The sequence below is a fragment of the Brachyistius frenatus genome, unplaced genomic scaffold (genome assembly GCF_029030835.1).
Source record: "Brachyistius frenatus isolate BFR_SWC_R1_liver_20210118 unplaced genomic scaffold, ASM2903083v1 Contig_80, whole genome shotgun sequence".
Taxonomy (NCBI): domain Eukaryota; kingdom Metazoa; phylum Chordata; class Actinopteri; family Embiotocidae; genus Brachyistius; species Brachyistius frenatus.
This window is the reverse complement of record NW_027210679.1, coordinates 1,870,163-1,887,500: the sequence shown is the minus strand read 5'-3', so window position 1 is coordinate 1,887,500 and position 17,338 is coordinate 1,870,163. Positions and strand designations below refer to the sequence as shown.

Sequence of the window (17,338 nt, the reverse complement as noted above, 5' to 3'; positions counted from 1 at the left end):
TGCTGCATCAGTTCAATTTCAAAACAAACTGGCAACTAACACGTTTTCCATTTCTTCAATAATTCAGAGCAGAAAAACATCCTGTAGTTTACAGCTGAGCAGAAGAAACATCTGAAAAGAAAGGAGAAATAAACTTGTCTCACCAGAGCCGTTGTTTTCCTGACGTGTTGGGGGTCGTGTGATCTGATCTCACCGCAGCTGAACCGGATCGAGCTGGACTCTATGAAGAAGCAGCTGGAGGACCGCTGGAAGAGCATCCGTAAGAAGCTGAAGGCCCAGCAGGCGCCAGACCATGATGACGGCGCGGGGCTCAAGAAGTGAGTGACATCACGCGACACTCGAGTAGAGACGGGACAGGTCCGAGGTTTCTCTTTAGAGAAGTGTTTGACCTATACTTTCTGTCTAATTCAGATGCTCGTCACAATCACACAGGACCGTTTTTTTTTATCCTAGATTATTTCTGCTGATTATTCAGAGGATAACTTCAGTGGTCTGGGACACATTCAGGTTCTCGCAGATAAAAGAAGGACACACGAGTGCCAGACCTCCTTTTGATGTGGTCTGAGCAGATCGGATCTCGGCATGCGTCCTGTAGAGTCTGGTGAGGACGGTGATGTCTGTCTCTGTCCCCCCCTCCCCCCCCGCAGACAGCTGGTGGACAGGTTCCACTGCCTCTCCTGTGACCGGCCCGTGGTGAAGCAGATCCCCGGACCGTGAGTCAGCACACGAGCAGGATGGTTGTACGTGGAGGACATGAGGCTTCGTGTCTGTCCTCTAATCCTCTTGTCTCTCTGTGGGGACTTAAAGACAAACGCTGACGCTGCCCTCCACTCCCGCCTTCCCCGCCCACAAGTCCATCAGGCCGTTCACCGTCTACGCCCTGGAGCAGTTCCGCCAGCACTACAGGAGGTGAGTACCCGTCCTCTGTAGACCTGCGGGTCCCGGTGAGTCCCCCCCCAGTGTCTGCTGTGTGCTGTGAGCTGGTGTTGCTGTGTCAGCCTGAGGCCAGGGACCAACCGCTGCCACTTTAAGGTGGCTGACAGGAGGAGGGAGGAGCTTCAGAGGAGGGAGGAGCCTCAGAGGAGGGAGGAGCTTCAGAGGAGGGAGGAGCTTCAGAGGAGGGAGGAGCTTCAGAGGAGGGAGGAGCTTCAGAGAAGCCATGGGGCGCCATGGAGCCAGACAGAGAGCTTAGAGAGGAGACAGATTGAGAGGGCCGGCAGCCTGGACAGAGGGAGCCTGAATGCAGCAGCAAGACAGCCGTGAGTCAGCGAGGACAAAAGCAACAACATCATCAGAAATACACGCATGGACCTTTAAAATGGAAACAAAGCAGTGAAACGTTTAGTTTATTTTCCTCAGCAGATTGATGAGCTGTCAGTTGTCTTTAGTTTAAAAGCCTCCTCGTCTGACTTTAAACCAGACAGACGTCCTCTGTCCTTTCCCCTCACTTCCTGGTCTTTGTCTCCGTCAGCGAACGTCTCTCTGAGCTGACGGACTGCTCTTACTCGGCTGGGTGGAGGAGCTGCGGGGGGAGTCACACCTACACATTACCCGGCCAGCGGCGCAGCGGCCTGCAGTACGTGAAGCAGCACATCCAGGTGGAGGTGGAGGGGGGGGTTCAGGTGCGGACAGACAACACACATCCAGGTGGAGGGGGAGGGGGGGGGGGGTTCAGGATGAAGGTTTTCTCTTCTTGCTTCTGTTTCATCCTTCCACGTTCATGTATCTGTGTGTGTGTGTGTGTGTGTGTGTGTGTGTGTGTGTGTGTGTGTGTGTGTGTGTGTGTGTGTGTGTGTGTGTGTGTGTGTGTGTGTGTGTGTGTGTGTGTGTGTGTGTGTGTGTGTGTGTGTGTGTGTGTGTGTGTGTGTGTGTGTGTGTGTCGGTCAGTCGGAGGAGGTGGACATCGTTGGTCTGGACGGTCAAATTTACAAAGGTCGCCTGAACGTCCCGTCTGTCAGAACCTCAGAAACTAAACTCCCAACGATCTCAACCAAAGACGGTAAACGTTCATCAGACGCCGCCTCATCACACCGTAAATACGCAGGGAACTTCTGTCTGTTGATTCCTGCAGCACTTTATACGATATATGAATCAGTCACAATCAGAGGAGAATAATCACAGTCTTCAAATCACATAAAAACAGACGTGCAGCAGATTAAAACATCAGTATGATCATAATATCGGAGATAAATATCAGAGCAGATTTATTCCTCGTCTTGTCAGCATTAAAGCGACTAAAACGAACGCGTGTTGTGAGCTGCAGCCCTGCGGGTCGGTCCTCGTTAACCCTCCTCATGTTTCTGTGATCGTCCTCAGGACCGTCCAGGACCAAAGATAAAGCCCGCTGCTCCCCGTCTCTCCGACCCGTCGTCTCCCCGGAGGTCGGACACAACACGCCCACTCACCTTCAGGCCAAGAGCAGCCACTCAGGTGAGTCCCTCACGCAAGGCATCGTCCTCAGAACCGGGAGGGGGAGGTAACGCCAGGGAAGTATGGTTACTATGGCAACGGAGAGCGACCCTGCCAGAGCAGGACGAATTAAGAGAGAAGAGCGACACGTCGTCAGAGAAATCAGTGAAATGATGTTCCTATGAGTATTGGTTGATGTGATCAGTGTCTGTCTCTGCACCCCCTGTCCCCCCCTGCCCCTCCCCCCGTGTGTCCAGCCTCCAGCACCTCCCCTCTGCGCCCCGTCACTCCGGCTGCAGAGAACAACATGGAGCCTCCAGGGGACGAGCAGAACGACAAGTAGGGGGCGACGGTGAGCTCCACACCCTCTGGTCTGTCAGGAAGGAGCTCTCTGAGGAAAAAACAATAACAGTTAATAAACCTGAGTGAAAATGTCACTTCCTGTTGCTCCGGAGGATTCTTCCAATCAGTGAGAGTCAGAAAGAAACCACTTTCTAATGAGACATACTTCATTTAACTGAACTTGTTGTTTATTAAAGGATCAGTCTGGTGTTAGTCTGTATGTTCCCAACAAATCCAGCAAGACAGAAATATTATTTAATAAAAGCTCAGCAGTTTCTTAAACAGTTGCTCGCTGTCGCAGGAAATGTTGCACAAAACAACAGTAACTTGTGTTTCTGAGGCCTTAAAAAAAAAAAGAAGTCTGAAAAAGTCTTTAAACACATTGTGGACATCAAGAAAAATCCAAATTATCACCAGATTTATCCTTTAAAGTTTTATTATGATGACACTTTAATAAGGCTTCAGTTAAATACACCCCCTGACGACCCAAAGGACTCCTCTCCAACGTTTACTGGTGAACTGTGACGTACGAAAGTGTTTTAAATCCTCAAGCTGCGAGAGAAGACGCTCGTCTCTGCCTCTGGATTTAAAGACACAAAACCCCTCCACGTGTCGACGTGTTGAGCCGGCAGACAGAAACGAGGGAGCGTGTAGCATCACGAGGGGGGAAGAGCGTCACTACGAGCAGCAGGAGGGGGCGCTGGTGAGTAAACCTGAGAGCAGGAGGGAGGTCGCCTGCTCACAACTCACTTCCTGTTCAACAGCGTGTTTCGAGGACCTCACAAGTCCTGGAAAACTAACGGGCCGTTTTTTTTAAGGTCTGAAAAACAAACTTGAGTTCAGTTAGAAGTGAAATCAGATCTGTTCTTTAATCTGCCAACCCCGAGTTCACACACGGCTCCCCGACTCGTGAGGTTTGTTTTTAAGAGTCTTTGTACAACTTCCTCTTCACTACCCGTTTCTCTGTCACACTGATGAGAGACTCGGTTTGACCCTGAGCTGTGACCACTCCCCTCCTCCATCTTCCTCTCTCGACGATCAAAACTGAAACGTGTTCAAGACAGACGGAGGCACAGCCAGTAGATCATAACTTGTTTTATTAAACATATAAATACAAATCGAAACCGAGGAAATCAACGCAAAGTACTGTAAATAAATCTCTAGAAAAGATCAGAGCAGAGAACTTCTGAGTGTCCGTGAGGAAGTGCATCGCCGTCCCAAATAAAATGGGTCTTTAAACAGGAGGTCAGTTTTTGAGTCACTATCTCAAGACATCTGTTTGTTCTCTTTGGTGACACCGGTGGTGATGAGCAGGAACTGCAGCTGTGTTTCTGACCTTCCTGTAAGTTTGTGATGTCACATGTCTGCCCTCCGCACCGCCTACCGTCCAACCTTTCGTGAGGAGTTCAAACTGAGTGGTCGTTATGTCGCGGAGCTAACAAGCTCAAGACTGAAGACAACCTGTGATTGGCCTGATGATGTCACTCAGAAAAGAATCAGCCAATCAGAAGATCACGACCTCACTGAGATAGACAGGTCAGTTGAGCAGGAACCAATCAGACACACAGGAACCACACAGGCATCCAGGAACCAGACATACAGGAAACAAACACACGTACAGGAATCAATCAGATGTAAAGGAACCACAGTCGTATAGGAACCAAACAGACTTAAAAGAACCAATCACACATTTGAGAACCAGACACACAGGAACCAATCAGATGTACAGAAACCAGTCAGAAGTAATGGAACTAAGCAGTCGTACAGGAACCAATCAGATACACAGGAACCAATCAGAAGTAAAGGAACTAAACAGCTGTACATGAACCAAACAGTCGTGCAGGAACTCGCAGGGAACAGCTGATTGTCTGTGAGGAACAAAGTCCTGTTGTGTCCCTGATGTCGTCCATCGTTTCTCGTGATGGACACAAATCAAAGGTGATCTTTAACAACGTTGTGACACAAATTTTTATTCATTTTTTTATAAAAAGAGTCTCGTTGAGTGTTCAGTGGATCTGAGTTTCAGCGATCTGACCGTCCATCCAGCTGGTGAGTCCGAGTCTGAGCAGAGGAAACATTCAGAGTCTCCGTCACACATATCACAAGAGTCTGGACCTCACGGGTCCGAACCAGGTCCAAACCGGGTCCACAGCAGAGACCCTCAGATCAGATCTGATGAGCGTCTCTGTGACTTCGTCCTCCGTCTTTTATCTCCAGCCGACTCGTTTCTTCTTCTGCTCCTTTAAATCTTGCAGCTCTGCAGCGTCACACGATCAAATTATTTCTAATTATTGCAGACGGTCTCTTCCCAGCTTGTCCGTCTCCGTCCTCCAGTTTGAACCTCTCCTGTTTCACCGTTTCGTTTTGAACTCCTCACAGACTCCGGACGGAAAAACATCAAACCTGCTGCTGCAGTTTTAAACCCATCTGACCCAAACAAAGATGACCGCCAGAACTGACACAAGAACCGTCTGCAGTGAAGGAGACACCGTACAGTCCGTGTTTCTCTGCACTGAAAGCAATTAAGGTTATAAATGAATAATTCATTTTGTGAATTAAAGTCTGGATGAATCATGTTACACCCACAAAACCTTTTATAGAAACAAACTGATGATTTAAGAGTCAAATTTCGTTATGAAATGATTCAATAACGATGAAAAATACTTTCTTCTGTTAAAGAGTCTGAAAACATGAACGATATTTAAACCCATCCGATCCATCATTCACGTTTCATCTGTCAAATCCTCTCACAAGACAACCATCATTGACATCATCAAAGACAGAAACAGGATGTAAAGTTTTCAGATTTTGGTTCTTTGAGCTCAAACAGTTTCAATGTTTTCCGTCCAGATGAAGTTTAAATCTGAGGTTGTTTATGTGTGAAGGAGAAGTTTAAACTGGATTCAGACCGACAGCAGCTGCTCGTCTTTATGGCTTCAATCACACTCGGCGTCCTCATCCTCCTCATCCGACTCACTTCCTGTCACATTATTTCTACAAAATAAGAGTCAAAATTGGAATAAGACTGATCACAAAGCACTTGAACAGGTCACATGGCTCCTCAGAGGTCCGGCTCGGACCGGACCGACGGGTGATGAAGACGAGGAGTAAACAGCAGTAGGTCTTCCTCTTATTCCACAGGTGAACACCCCCCTACCCCTCCGCACAGACTCATTGCCCCCCCCCCCCACTCCCCACCCCCGCCCGCTCGGTCTCATCTCTGTCCTTGCAGCGCGGAGACGACGGGGGGCTGCTGGGGGCCGCTGGGCTGAGAGACGGGGGGCCACATGGGAGTCTGTTGGAGTTGGAGGTGGTAGTGGTGGTGGTGCATGTGGGGGCCGGTGGGCGACGACGGGGGCAGCCAGGCCGGCTGGTGGCTGGGCGGAGAGGAGGCCCAGAAGGAGCCGAAGCCCGCCGCTGCCGAGGAGGAGGAGGCCGGCGGCGAGCAGGCCATGGACCCCTGGGGGGGGGCCGCGGCGGAGGACTCGGACGCACGCAGCTTGGAGAACATGGTGATGGTGTCGGGGAAGTTCGGCGGCGTGGCGGGAGTGTTCCTGGGAGTGCACATCTGCAGGGAGCACACAGGAGATTTCAAAATAAGAGCTGTGAGGACATCAGGCAGTTTAATCTTCACGTGACTTCACAGTTTCAAAACATGTGATCAGCAGCGACGCACGACCGGATCAGTGGTTACTAAAATAACCTCGGATCAATGTTCTGCCGCTCGATCGCCGGACGGATCACCGCAGCTCAGATACACAACTAAAGGGAAAATTATCGTCTGCTTCACAGGAAAATCAGGAAGATGGCGGACACGGGGGTGGGGGGGAGAGGAGGAGGTCACTGGTAAAAAAAACAAAAAACAAAACAGGACGTGAAGTGAAATGTGAACCGTGTGGCCTCCGTGACAACATGATTGAAAGTGTGACTTTTAAGGTGGAGAGCTGCTGCAAACAAACAAGGGATCAGGTGGCAGCCAGAAACAGAGAGAGGGAGGGTGGTGGGGATAGGGGGGGGGCACAGAAAGACAACAAACTGAATAGTAACACAGCTTCATTAAAGTCAGCTCTTTGACTTCATTAAATGTGCAGTGAAAACGGAGACACCAACACCGGCGTGACATGTTTCTGAAGGATCACAAGTTCAGGAGTTGTCATTTCGGTGAGAAGCTGCTCGACCCACCGCAGAAAGATGGAGACTTTAAAACACAAAGAGTCTCAGACAGAAAAGGAAAACAAACATCTTCATCCATCTTCCTCTTGGTGACATCACCTTCTGCTCTCTCCAACTTCCTGCTACAGAGCACATGAACACCTCCCCTGGGCCAGGTGATGTCACCCAAAACAAAAACAAAAAACGCACCCCCCTCTCTCTTTCTCTCTCTCCACCCCCCCCCCCCTCCACAGCAGGCCCCTCCCCCAGAGTGACCTGACAGAAAACAGACTGATGTCAGAACAGCAGCTGCAGAAGCTGATCAGGCATGTCCCAGAATGCCGTGCGGTTTCTGGGGGTGGGGGAGATTCTGGGTTACGCAAGGTGGCCTGAGGCTTTTCTAGTTTTCCAGAGTGTGAAAGGACAGCTGGACTAACTTCAACATAACATTCTGCTGCATTTTAACCTGTAAACATAGATTCTACCTGTTTAAATTGGAGGGACACTGAGGGACACTGAGGGACAGACTTACCATCTGGTGGTGGGAGGGGATGTTGGCCTCCTGGAAGAAGGAGCTTAAGGCCGTCTGCAGACAGAAAGAGAGAGAGAGAGAAAAAGAGGCGTTCAGGGTCCAGGACATAAACCTGGATTCTACCAGGACATTAAAACAACCTTGCAGTGTAGAAGTAAAAACATTTGTGTCTTTGTCCTGCGACCCTACAGAGGAAGAACTCTCTCCCCCTCTCTCTCCCCCCTCCCCTACCGTCAGTTAAAATCCAGCAGTCACATGACCTCGGGGTTAAAACCATTATCTCCAGGCTGGGAGGTAAACCAGAGCTGACACCACCACTTTGAAAGTTTCTGTCTCACGACTCTGGTCCTGAAACATGAGCATTTGTCCCGCGTGACGTTCAACAGGATATTTTCACATTCTGGACTGTTTGTTCAGAGAAATATTCTCTCTGTAAACGGGAACCGTTGTGTTTAAAGAGGATGTAATGCAGTCTGAGAGGAACATTGTGCGACTTTCTAACAGTTTACAGATCAAACGCTCCCTGGGGAAACCAGCTGTGAATCAGTGGAAAACAACTGAGCCGTTGTGAAATGTAAACACGGGCTCTTGGCTCCGCCTCCGCTTGTGCAAACAAGGAAGTGAGTCGACTTCTCCTGTTGTTGCTCCACGACCTCTGACACAGAACCGACAAGACCGAACCTGAACGCACCACTGCTTTTTACATTTTTTTCTCTTTTCCAACACTCCCATGATTGCAGCGCCGTCACACACACACACACACACACACACACACACACACACCCTCCTGCGGCTGTTTTGGTGCAGGAATGTCCGTCTCAGTTTTAAGTGTTCAGGTTTGTATGCTCGCTAATGTCGCTCGGTGACGTCACTCAGTCAGCTCACGTTTCCTGCTGCTGTAAACACCACCTGTGAGGGGGCGGAGCTGAGCCTCTGATGGAGTAAACACCAGACAGCTGACGGAGTCTAAATCAGCGGACAGAGATATTGAGGAGAGGAGTTTGCTTGTGACTTTTGACTTTCCTGATGACGTGATGACGCCTCAGTTAAACACAGATTAATAAACAACAACAACAACAACAGCAGCAGCTGATCATCAACACAAACATCCATCGTTTAATCAGTGTGGAAAACCTTCAGCTCCTCATGTTGATCGATCCGTCTACAGATTGTTCCCATCATTGATCTGTTTACATCACCTGTTCAATGACGTCATCTGTTAAAAACAACATTTCACCTGCTGCACCAGTAAAAAAAAAACATCTTTAACCTGCTTTCCTGGCAGCCATCTTTGTTTTGGTTCAGAAACAGGTAGAACTTCTTTTACTGGTTCAGTGGAGAAAAGATTCAAGACAGCAGGAAGTGTTTGTTTTAAAACCGGTTAATGAATGTTCAGAGGAACCAGCGGGTCAGTCAGAATGACACCAGCAACACCCCTTCACAATAAATGTTTAACATGAACGTCACCATGACTTCCTGTCATTTAAATGTCTGGTGTGTGAAACCGGACCGTGATGAAGGTGGACAGCTCGTACGTGACAACAGCTGGAAGGATAATGAACGTTAATCAGTCTATATTTAACCGGCCCGGCCCGGGATCGGTGTCAGGCAGTCTGACCTCTTCATCTGCTCCTGGAAAACCACCCAACAGGCGCACGGGGAGTCCAGCGGGGCCCCGGGCCCGGTTCTGATCCGTCACCATGACAACAGACAGGCCCAGTCAGCGTTAGTAGCGCGTGAACGGTGCACGCGGGGGGAAGAGGGGTGTGTGTGTGTGTGTGTGTGTGTGTGTGGGGGGGGGGGGGGTTGTTATCGGGCCTCGTCCGTTAAAAGAGCTCCGCGTTCACAAAGCACGGGTATTAAAGTGGAGAAGAGCGGCCCGGCCCGAGTGATTTGAGGCGGCGTTACGGCCCTGCTGGGGATGTAAACACAGACGGCGGAGCACCACGTCCTCACAGCGGCTAGCCGAGCTAACGCTAACGTCCGGGGCGCGTGGCGCCGAGGCACGGCCGGAAGCAGTCAAAAATAACAGGCACGAGGACCTAATTCATATCTTTCCGACTGATCATGTGACAGTTGGAGGATTTGATAAAAGAGGGGAGGAGGGGGGGACGGGGACGTGCGGTGCGAGGAAAAGTCGCGGCTCACCTCGAACTGCCAGTGGGCCGCCTGGAGAAGCTGCTTCGCCTGATCGGCGGCGCAGCCAGCCGTCAAAACAAACTGGTTGATCATCACCTGATGCCGGAGTTCCTCCATGTTCACCGACATGGCTGCTTCCCGCGCGACACGCCGCTTCCCCGAAACCAGAAAAAGTACAAAAAAAATAAAAATAAAAATAAAAAAATAAAAGAGGACTTGAATCGACCCCCGCAGTCCGTCGGAGCTGCCTGCTGCCTGTCCGCTCCCCAGCGCCGAGTCTCCGCAGCCTCGAGCAGCAACAACAATATTTTCATGACGTCACCAACAACAAAGAGGAGCGCGCCGCCGATTGGACAGCTCCGCGGCGAGATAGTAGTAAGCAGGCGCTGATTGGCTATGAGGAGGAAAGGGTTTAAATTCACCAATGCGCTCGGTTTTATGTCTTGAGACAGTCTCGGCGGGTGGGGTCAAAGTAGGGTCCGTGCGAGTGGTACCCGCCCGGGCCGCGGTGGTCGCCTGATACGGTTACACACGCGCGCGCTATAATTCATGACCGTTACACTGAAGTAATGCGTTTGATTGGATGTTTGGCGTGAATTCAGAGAGCTGATTGGCTGCTTCCTCTGGCTGCTCCATGAACCGCACACACATGTGTTTGTTTTAGATATTACATCCTTTAAATGAAGTCCTCATGAAGAGAAGCCACTGAAAGAGAAGAACGTTTGAATGAATTATTATTAAATAATCTGCTGTATTGATTATGTTTATATATGAGGACAGATCAATTGATTTCATATTTGTTTTGACATATTGACATTTCTACTATATCTTGCTGTAACAAAAATAGTTGAAGGTCTGATGGAGGTCAAAGGTCGTCCCTCTGCAGGCTCTCCTCAGTGAAGGGGTGCTGCAGTGGTTCAGGGTGGAGACTCCTGTTCCTTCTTCTTCTTGTGGTTCAGAGTTCAGTTTGTGCATCTCGTTGTGCTTTTCTGTTCAGTTTCAGTTTCTCACCACAGTTTCACTTCAGTCAGGTCGTAGTAACGTCCAAACACTTCAATCTGCTGTTCAACAAAGATATTTAAATACTTGTTTTATTTTTAAAGAACAGAAAAAAAAGCCCTGTTTCTTATGAATTATTCTAAATGATGAATCACCTCTATCTTGTAAATAACCTGCAGGATGGCGCCGACAGACCACAGCTTCTTCAGAGGGAAGTGAAACATCAAACGTCGTGTTGTCACGATGCTTCCTGCTTCCTGTTTCTGGGGTCGCCTCGGGGTCACTTGAGCCCCACAACTCGAGCACACGGCGAGGAGGCGAAGCTGCAGCGGTCTGTGGTGAATGATTGACAGCAGCCTAGACTTTGAGATCAGCAGCACGCATCGTTTTCTTCACAAAAACACGCACCTGAGAAGGTGAGAGGAAGAAGAGATGAATATTCATCGCTGATGAAGAACCAGAAACATGCAGTTAAAGTTTCATTTCAACGGAAAAGTATAAAAGTTTCATAAGGAAAATGTGTTAAAAGTTAAGTCATTTAAAGCAGAAAAAAGTCCCTTTAGAGAAAATCTTTTATCATGAGTTTATTATTACTGATGCGTTCAAGTAAAATCAGGATTTTCCCGTTATTTCTAATTAAATGCTGTTTTATTTGTATTATTTACAATAATTTTCATGAAATCCAGCGTTGCAGCTGATGACGTTTTAGTCCAAGTAAGAGTCGAAAAACACGACAAATATTAATCAGATAAATCAACAGAAAAACTTTTTAGATTATTGTTTAATCTTTTCAGACAAAAAAAAAAAACGGACATAATGGCAAATATAGTGAGACTCCTGCGTTTAAAACTGGAGAATTTAAAGGTAAACTAAATGTTTATCAAAATAGTCAGGAAATAAAAGCAATAAAAAACAAAGTAAATCACACTGTACAAGCAGCATCGTGAACGTCTGTTGGGTTTTGTTCACATGTTTTTAATGTGTTTACTCATCTGCCTGTGAACTCTGGGGATGAAACGTGATATATGAACGGTGTGTGGCGCCCCCATCTGGCCAACCGAGAGCATTATAACTGCAAAGGCTGGAAAAACAACACATTTTAAACGATTTCTCTCATAAAACCTCTGTAGGGCTGCTTTAATAACAGCAATAATAATACACTGCAGTTACAAAGTGTTAACATATATATATATATATATATAATGAATAATAAAACAAAATAAAATATAGCCTCAATATAGTCCTTGAAGTTGTTTCATGTGTTTGGGCTCATTTTGAGTCTCTTTGTGGATATTTAAAGTCCCACTTTGATCAGTTTGTGTCTCCATGACGTCTTTCAGGGGACGTCCTGCAGTCGGTCCCCTCAGTCGTGCTGCGTCCTGCCTGTCGGTCGTGTCCACCAGAATTCAGCCGCATGTCTTCTGCGTCGAGTTCGCTCCTCCCTGACCCTCGGCGAGCTGAGGTTACTGTGCTTGGCTGCTCCCTCTCTGACCTTTGTCCTCTGCAGGAGGAGATGCGACGGGTGGCCGTCTGAAGACTCGGACCTGGAGGACGTGTGTCTCGTCTGGAGCAAACAAAGACGAGTGACTTCAGAGCAGAAACAAGAAAATAAATGAACAGGAATTTATTTTTCATACTTTTTAACACTGGTAATACAATAATATGACTATTTGTTTATTTACATCCCGTCACAGATTATTTCTCTTTTAGGCCACAAAAAAAAAAAAAATCACAATTATCTAGGTTTTTTTTTTTTTTTTTTACAATGGACTCTTCTTTTTTAAGTTGTGCTTTTACTTTGAAGAGTCTCTCCATTAAGGATATGACTTCCTGTTTGTGGTCTGGTCTCCTTTATGGCTGCAGACTTAAGGAGAAGAATCTTTTATTGCTTTACAGTTGTCTTTGTGAGTTTTATGTCTCGCTTTTCTCCTCCTCTCTGTCGCACGAACAAAAGTACATTCCTTCACACACACACACACACACACACACACACACACACACACACACACACACACACACACACACACACACACACACACACACACACACACACACACACACACACACACACACTGAGGTGACGCTGCTGTCATCAGTTAATAAAATGTCTCCTGATGATATGACATCTTTGATCCTCGTGCATCACTGTGTATTTTACCGCAGGTGGAAAAAAAAAACTAAACTTGTTTCAGAGGTCAAAGGTCAAATATAAATCTGCGGTTGTCAGACAATTCACAGGAAGAAGAAGAATCCGGTTTCAGTTCTTGAATTTGAAAGTTAAACCATTTAAAACAGTTTCCAGCCAAATAACTTTGGTTTCATCTGTTTGTTTTGTATTTTATGAACTTTTTTTTTTAATGTAAAATATTCATTTTAAAAGTTACCAGAGCTGTCAAAGTAAATGTAATTGAGCGAAAAGTTGAATATTTAATATAAAATACCATAAAATGGAAATAAAGAAAATATAAACACCTTGAATTTGTACTAAAATCAAATGTATGAAAGTCTTGAAGCTGAAAATTCAACCGGAGCTTCATTCTGACATGTTTCGTGAATAAAATCATACACGCTTCATGTGTGTTGTTTTTTTTAATATGGAATTCAGTTTTTGAGTCACGCCTCCATCTTTTACTCTCCAATTATTTTAATCTTTCAGGTTTAATAAAACTCTGATAATCCTCCAGTCAAAAGTCCCAGCAGGTCCCCTGCAGCGGCCCCGGGCCTCAGTTTGAGAACCTGCACGGTTGACTCGGAAGAGTGATTAAAAATGAAGCGCTATGGAAACCAGCAGGCCAATGGAGGCGCGGGAGGCTGTTTACAAGGGGGGGGTTGCGTTTCCAGGGCAACCGGACAAACCTCCTGCACCAGGTATTAAACTGCAGCCCGCTGGTGCCGCTGCACGGAGCTCCTCTTCTGGCTGCTGGAGGCGGACAGCAGGTGCACGGAGAGCAGGCTGAGGCCGAGCGGAACACCGGAGAGGCTCGTTCAGGATTTAAAAAGGTTTAAACTCAACACATCAACCGAGAGAAGGTGAGGTGGGAGCTTTAATTTCATCACAGCGCAGTTAATCAGGAACTGCTGGTCGCTGCTGAAGGCCTGAGCAACTTAAAAAAAACAAAATAATAATATAAATGTTTAAAAAAAAAAATCACTACATCTAATATTAAATGTTTAAATAATGTAGTTTTAATTACCTAAAAAGTATTTTTTTTTGTGCCTGCTCATCAAAACATTTTTAGATTTTTACGCGTAAAACGTCCAGAATGCGTAAAATTCCTCAAAGGTGTAACTCCGCAGCATCTAAATTAAATTAAGTTAGTTTGATGGAGTATTTTTTTTTTTTGAAGTTTTTTTTTGGACCCATTTTAACAGCAGAGTTAGTTTAAAGGCAGCAGTCAGACAGGATGTGCGCTCCTCTCTGCGTCAAGTGCGCAACACAGTTTTCAGAGAAAAGAAGCTGCTGCACGTGAAGAGATGTCGGATTATCAGAATATTTGAAACCTTTTAAACTCCCACATTCATGCATCGGACAGACTGATTCAAACCCTGAAGTCTGTCCTCTGTTTTTGAGTAACACCTCCTTGTTGCTCTGCTGTAAATTCCGGCTGGCAGGAGGAGGAGGGTTGACAGACGGCAGAGAGCCATGCTGTCTCTGAGCTGCGCGGACCCGTGGCCCGAGGGCTCGGTGGGGCTGGAGGAGGAGGTGGTGACCGCCGCGGCGCAGGCGGAAGAGCGGGACGCAGTCACGGACAGCAGCTCCATCAGCAGCTGCAGCTCCGTCTGCCTGGACGACAGCCTGACCAGCCTGCAGTGGCTGCAGGAGTTCTCCATCCTCGGTGCCAACGTGCCGCAGCGCGCGCACCACCACCACCACCACCACCACCACCACGCGCACCTGTTCGCGCACCAGCAGCTGGGAACCGACGCCCCGGCCTCCCCGCTGGCCGGAGACCCCGCCTCTATCGGGACCCCGCTGACCCCGGGAAAGCCGACGGCAGCGGCCTACAGCCGGATGCAGTCCCTGCCGGGCATCGTGGCTCACGGCCACTGCCCGGACGACGTGGACTACAAGACGAACGCGCGCATCAAGCCGCCGTACTCGTACGCCACCCTCATCTGCATGGCCATGCAGGCCAGCAAGAAGAGCAAGATCACCCTGTCCTGCATCTACAAGTGGATCACAGACAACTTCTGCTACTACCGGCACGCGGACCCCACCTGGCAGGTGAGGGACCACACGCACACTCACGCACACAGTTGGACGGATGTGCCGTGTCTGTTTCCACTGTGTGAAAATGAGTTCACAGCTGTATGAGTTTTTGTCTGAGGAACAATGAACTGAGAGGTCTGGGCTCTGGTGACCCGGGCATTGTGGGTAATTAATAACTCTTGAGGCCCTCAAACACTTTTAACACTTCAAAAGTAAACATGAATTAAAACCTTCTTTTCTGTTTCAAACTCCGTTTTTGTTTGATGGAGCCGTGACGTGATTCAGGAATTTTCCAGAAAGGTTTAATTTGGCCGGATGAATGATTGATGAGGCCGTACGCTGTACTCCCTGTTTCAGACATCGCAGAGCATTTTGTTATTGTAAGGGCTTACATGGGGCAGATAATATTTAACAAAGGTCACCAGGTCACTGCTCCATCAGGGGGTGGCGGGGGGGGGGGGTGCTCTTCCTGTCTCAACAAGCTGATGTTCAACCGTTAAAGACATGGACTCACAAACAGGCGTCTAGTTAAAGCTGCCGAGAACAATGACATCATTGTTATACTTTAAATGTGAAGCTACATAGCAGCTGGTTAGCTTAGCTTAGCATGTCTGTATGAAAACGACAACCAAAATCTGGCTAGCACAGCTTAGCATAAAGACTAGAAAGGGGGGGGGGGAACAGCTAGCCTGTCTGTATGAAACGTAAACCAGAAGCTGGTTAGCTTAGCTTAGCTTAGCATAAAGAATAGAAACAGGGGGAAACCTGTCTGTTTGAAAACGACAACCAAAAGCCGGCTAGTATAGCTTAGCATAAGGACTAGAAATGGGGGAAAACAGCTAGCCTGTCTGTATGAAACAACTGGAAAGTGGTTAGCTTAGCTTAGCATAAAGACTAGAAACAGGGGGAAACAGCTAGCCTGACATGTCTTTAACGTTGACGATGCTACCGTCGGATAAAGCTAGGCTAGCTGGTTCCCCTTGTTTGTTACGTTAACCCGCTGTAGCTACGTACCGACGTGAAGCTGCTATCAACGAAGATCTAAACCTCAGGGAGAAGGTGAATTAGTTTAATGGCGCGCGTGCGTAAACTGTTTTATAAAAAATAGAAACGTCTCCTTTCAGAACTCGATCCGACACAACCTGTCGCTCAACAAGTGCTTCATCAAGGTGCCGCGTCAGAAGGACGAGCCGGGGAAGGGCGGCTTCTGGAAGATCGACCCGCAGTACGCCGAGCGCCTGCTGAGCGGCGCCTACAAGAAGAGGCGAATGCCGCCGGTCCAGATTAACCCGGCGCTGCAGAACCGGCTCCGTCTCAACCTGCAGCCCGCATCCAGAGGCCCCGCCTTCTCCGCGGGCGGTCACGTCGGCCTGTGCGTCAACCCCGAGTCCCAGCGGCTCCTGCGGGAGTTTGAAGAGGCGACCGGCGCCGACCAGAACTGGGACCCCCATCTGGCCGAGGGGACCATGCTGGGGTCCTGGCCCGTGGTCAGGGGACGAGGCGGGCTCAAGAGGAAGCAGTCGGCGGGCTCCAGAAACGGCGGCGCCAAAGCGGCCCGGCGCTGCAGCTCCCCTCTGCTCTCCGTGGACGACCAGAAGGAGGTCGGGCCTCTGAAGGGCGACTTCGACTGGGACGCCCTGCTGGACGCGGCCCTCAGCGGGGAGCTCAGCCTGGAGGACGGAGAGCCGCTGAGTCCCGTCGTGAAGACGGAGGACCCGGCGGCGCGGGGGACCCACGTCTCCCCCGCCGAATCCCCGGCGGGGACGTCGGAGGACCACGTGTTGGCGGAGACCCGACGGGGCGCCGGCGTGTCCGACTTCGACGAGGAGACGTTCCTCGCCGCGGCCTTCCTGGAGAGCCCGTGGCCGGAGGAGGAGGAGGAGGAGCCGCGAGGCCGCAGCGACTTCCTCTGCAGCTCCACCGTCAACCTGGACCAGCTCTTTGACCTCGAGGACCCCGGCGTCCGGGTCGACCCCCTTCTTTGAGGAATAATTACTTTCCGGGTCTTCCTACGAACCCTTCGTCGACACACTCCTGGGATATAACAGACCCTTTTTTTTTTTTTTTTTTGTACACTCCTGCGTCCTTTATCGTCCTTTTCGACACGTTTAAAGTATTTTTAAAATGACGTTTTGATGCCGATTCATGCTGGAAATATGCCCTCGATGCGTCCTGAACAAAGACGCCACGACGTGGAGAAAACGGTTCTCTGACCACCTCGGGTCGACTCGTGAAACGGTTCGAGACAAAACAAAGAAACCGCGTCTTCAGAGTGAAGGCCTGGACACGCCAGGAAGCAGCACGGTGAGGTTCACAGCTGCGCGTCTTCGTAGCACGCAGGGCTAGTAAGTGAAAAATCTGTTCGCTAACTGTCGGTTAGCGGCACGGTCGTACCGGCACCGCTCAGCGCCGCTGCCAATTCTCCCCCAGTGGCCACTTGCGGTACTACAACCACCACCGGACAAAAGGAACCGCAAACAAAGTCAAATATTTCTCTTTCTATTGTGAATTTTTACATTTCTAAAACGTGACGTTTCAAAGTAACAGTCGACGCG

General features: G+C 48.9%; 3 protein-coding genes and 1 long non-coding RNA gene across 7 annotated transcripts in view; 3 read left to right on the top strand and 1 right to left on the bottom strand.

Annotated features, from left to right (window-relative positions):
• Positions 1 to 2,846, top strand: part of LOC138626973 (ribosome-binding protein 1-like) — a 10,745-nt gene extending 7,899 nt beyond the window's left edge. Inside the window, exons 10-16 of the mRNA XM_069708992.1 lie at positions 199 to 317; positions 648 to 713; positions 808 to 909; positions 1,472 to 1,622; positions 1,888 to 1,999; positions 2,317 to 2,430; positions 2,667 to 2,846. Of these exons, the coding sequence (XP_069565093.1) occupies positions 199 to 317; positions 648 to 713; positions 808 to 909; positions 1,472 to 1,622; positions 1,888 to 1,999; positions 2,317 to 2,430; positions 2,667 to 2,752 (750 nt within the window). The 3' untranslated portion in view covers positions 2,753 to 2,846. The remainder of the gene's footprint in view (positions 1 to 198; positions 318 to 647; positions 714 to 807; positions 910 to 1,471; positions 1,623 to 1,887; positions 2,000 to 2,316; positions 2,431 to 2,666) is intronic.
• A 982-nt stretch (positions 2,847 to 3,828) lies between these two features.
• ubald2 (UBA-like domain containing 2) lies at positions 3,829 to 9,717 on the bottom strand. The gene is made up of 3 exons (XM_069708996.1): positions 9,584 to 9,717; positions 7,436 to 7,489; positions 3,829 to 6,319 (listed from the first exon to the last, which is right to left on the bottom strand). Exons 1-3 carry the CDS (start codon positions 9,701 to 9,703, stop codon positions 5,966 to 5,968), a joined length of 528 nt encoding a protein of 175 aa, XP_069565097.1. The 5' UTR covers positions 9,704 to 9,717; the 3' UTR covers positions 3,829 to 5,965.
• LOC138626978 (uncharacterized) lies at positions 8,943 to 13,134 on the top strand. Of its 4 annotated transcripts, none has more exons than XR_011311344.1 (3): positions 8,943 to 9,160; positions 10,753 to 10,989; positions 11,914 to 13,134. It is a non-coding gene; the product is annotated as an uncharacterized lncRNA (long non-coding RNA). The 4 variants fall into 4 exon arrangements; XR_011311343.1 differs by having other exon boundaries at positions 8,943 to 9,171; positions 12,081 to 13,134; XR_011311341.1 differs by having other exon boundaries at positions 8,944 to 9,160; positions 12,081 to 13,134.
• Positions 13,135 to 13,560: 426 nt separating this feature from the next.
• On the top strand, positions 13,561 to 17,142 carry foxj1a (forkhead box J1a). The gene is made up of 3 exons (XM_069708993.1): positions 13,561 to 13,603; positions 14,186 to 14,798; positions 15,908 to 17,142. The coding sequence occupies exons 2-3, from the start codon at positions 14,217 to 14,219 to the stop codon at positions 16,766 to 16,768; spliced, it is 1,443 nt and encodes a 480-aa protein (XP_069565094.1). The 5' UTR covers positions 13,561 to 13,603; positions 14,186 to 14,216; the 3' UTR covers positions 16,769 to 17,142.
• The last annotated feature ends 196 nt before the right edge of the window (positions 17,143 to 17,338 follow it).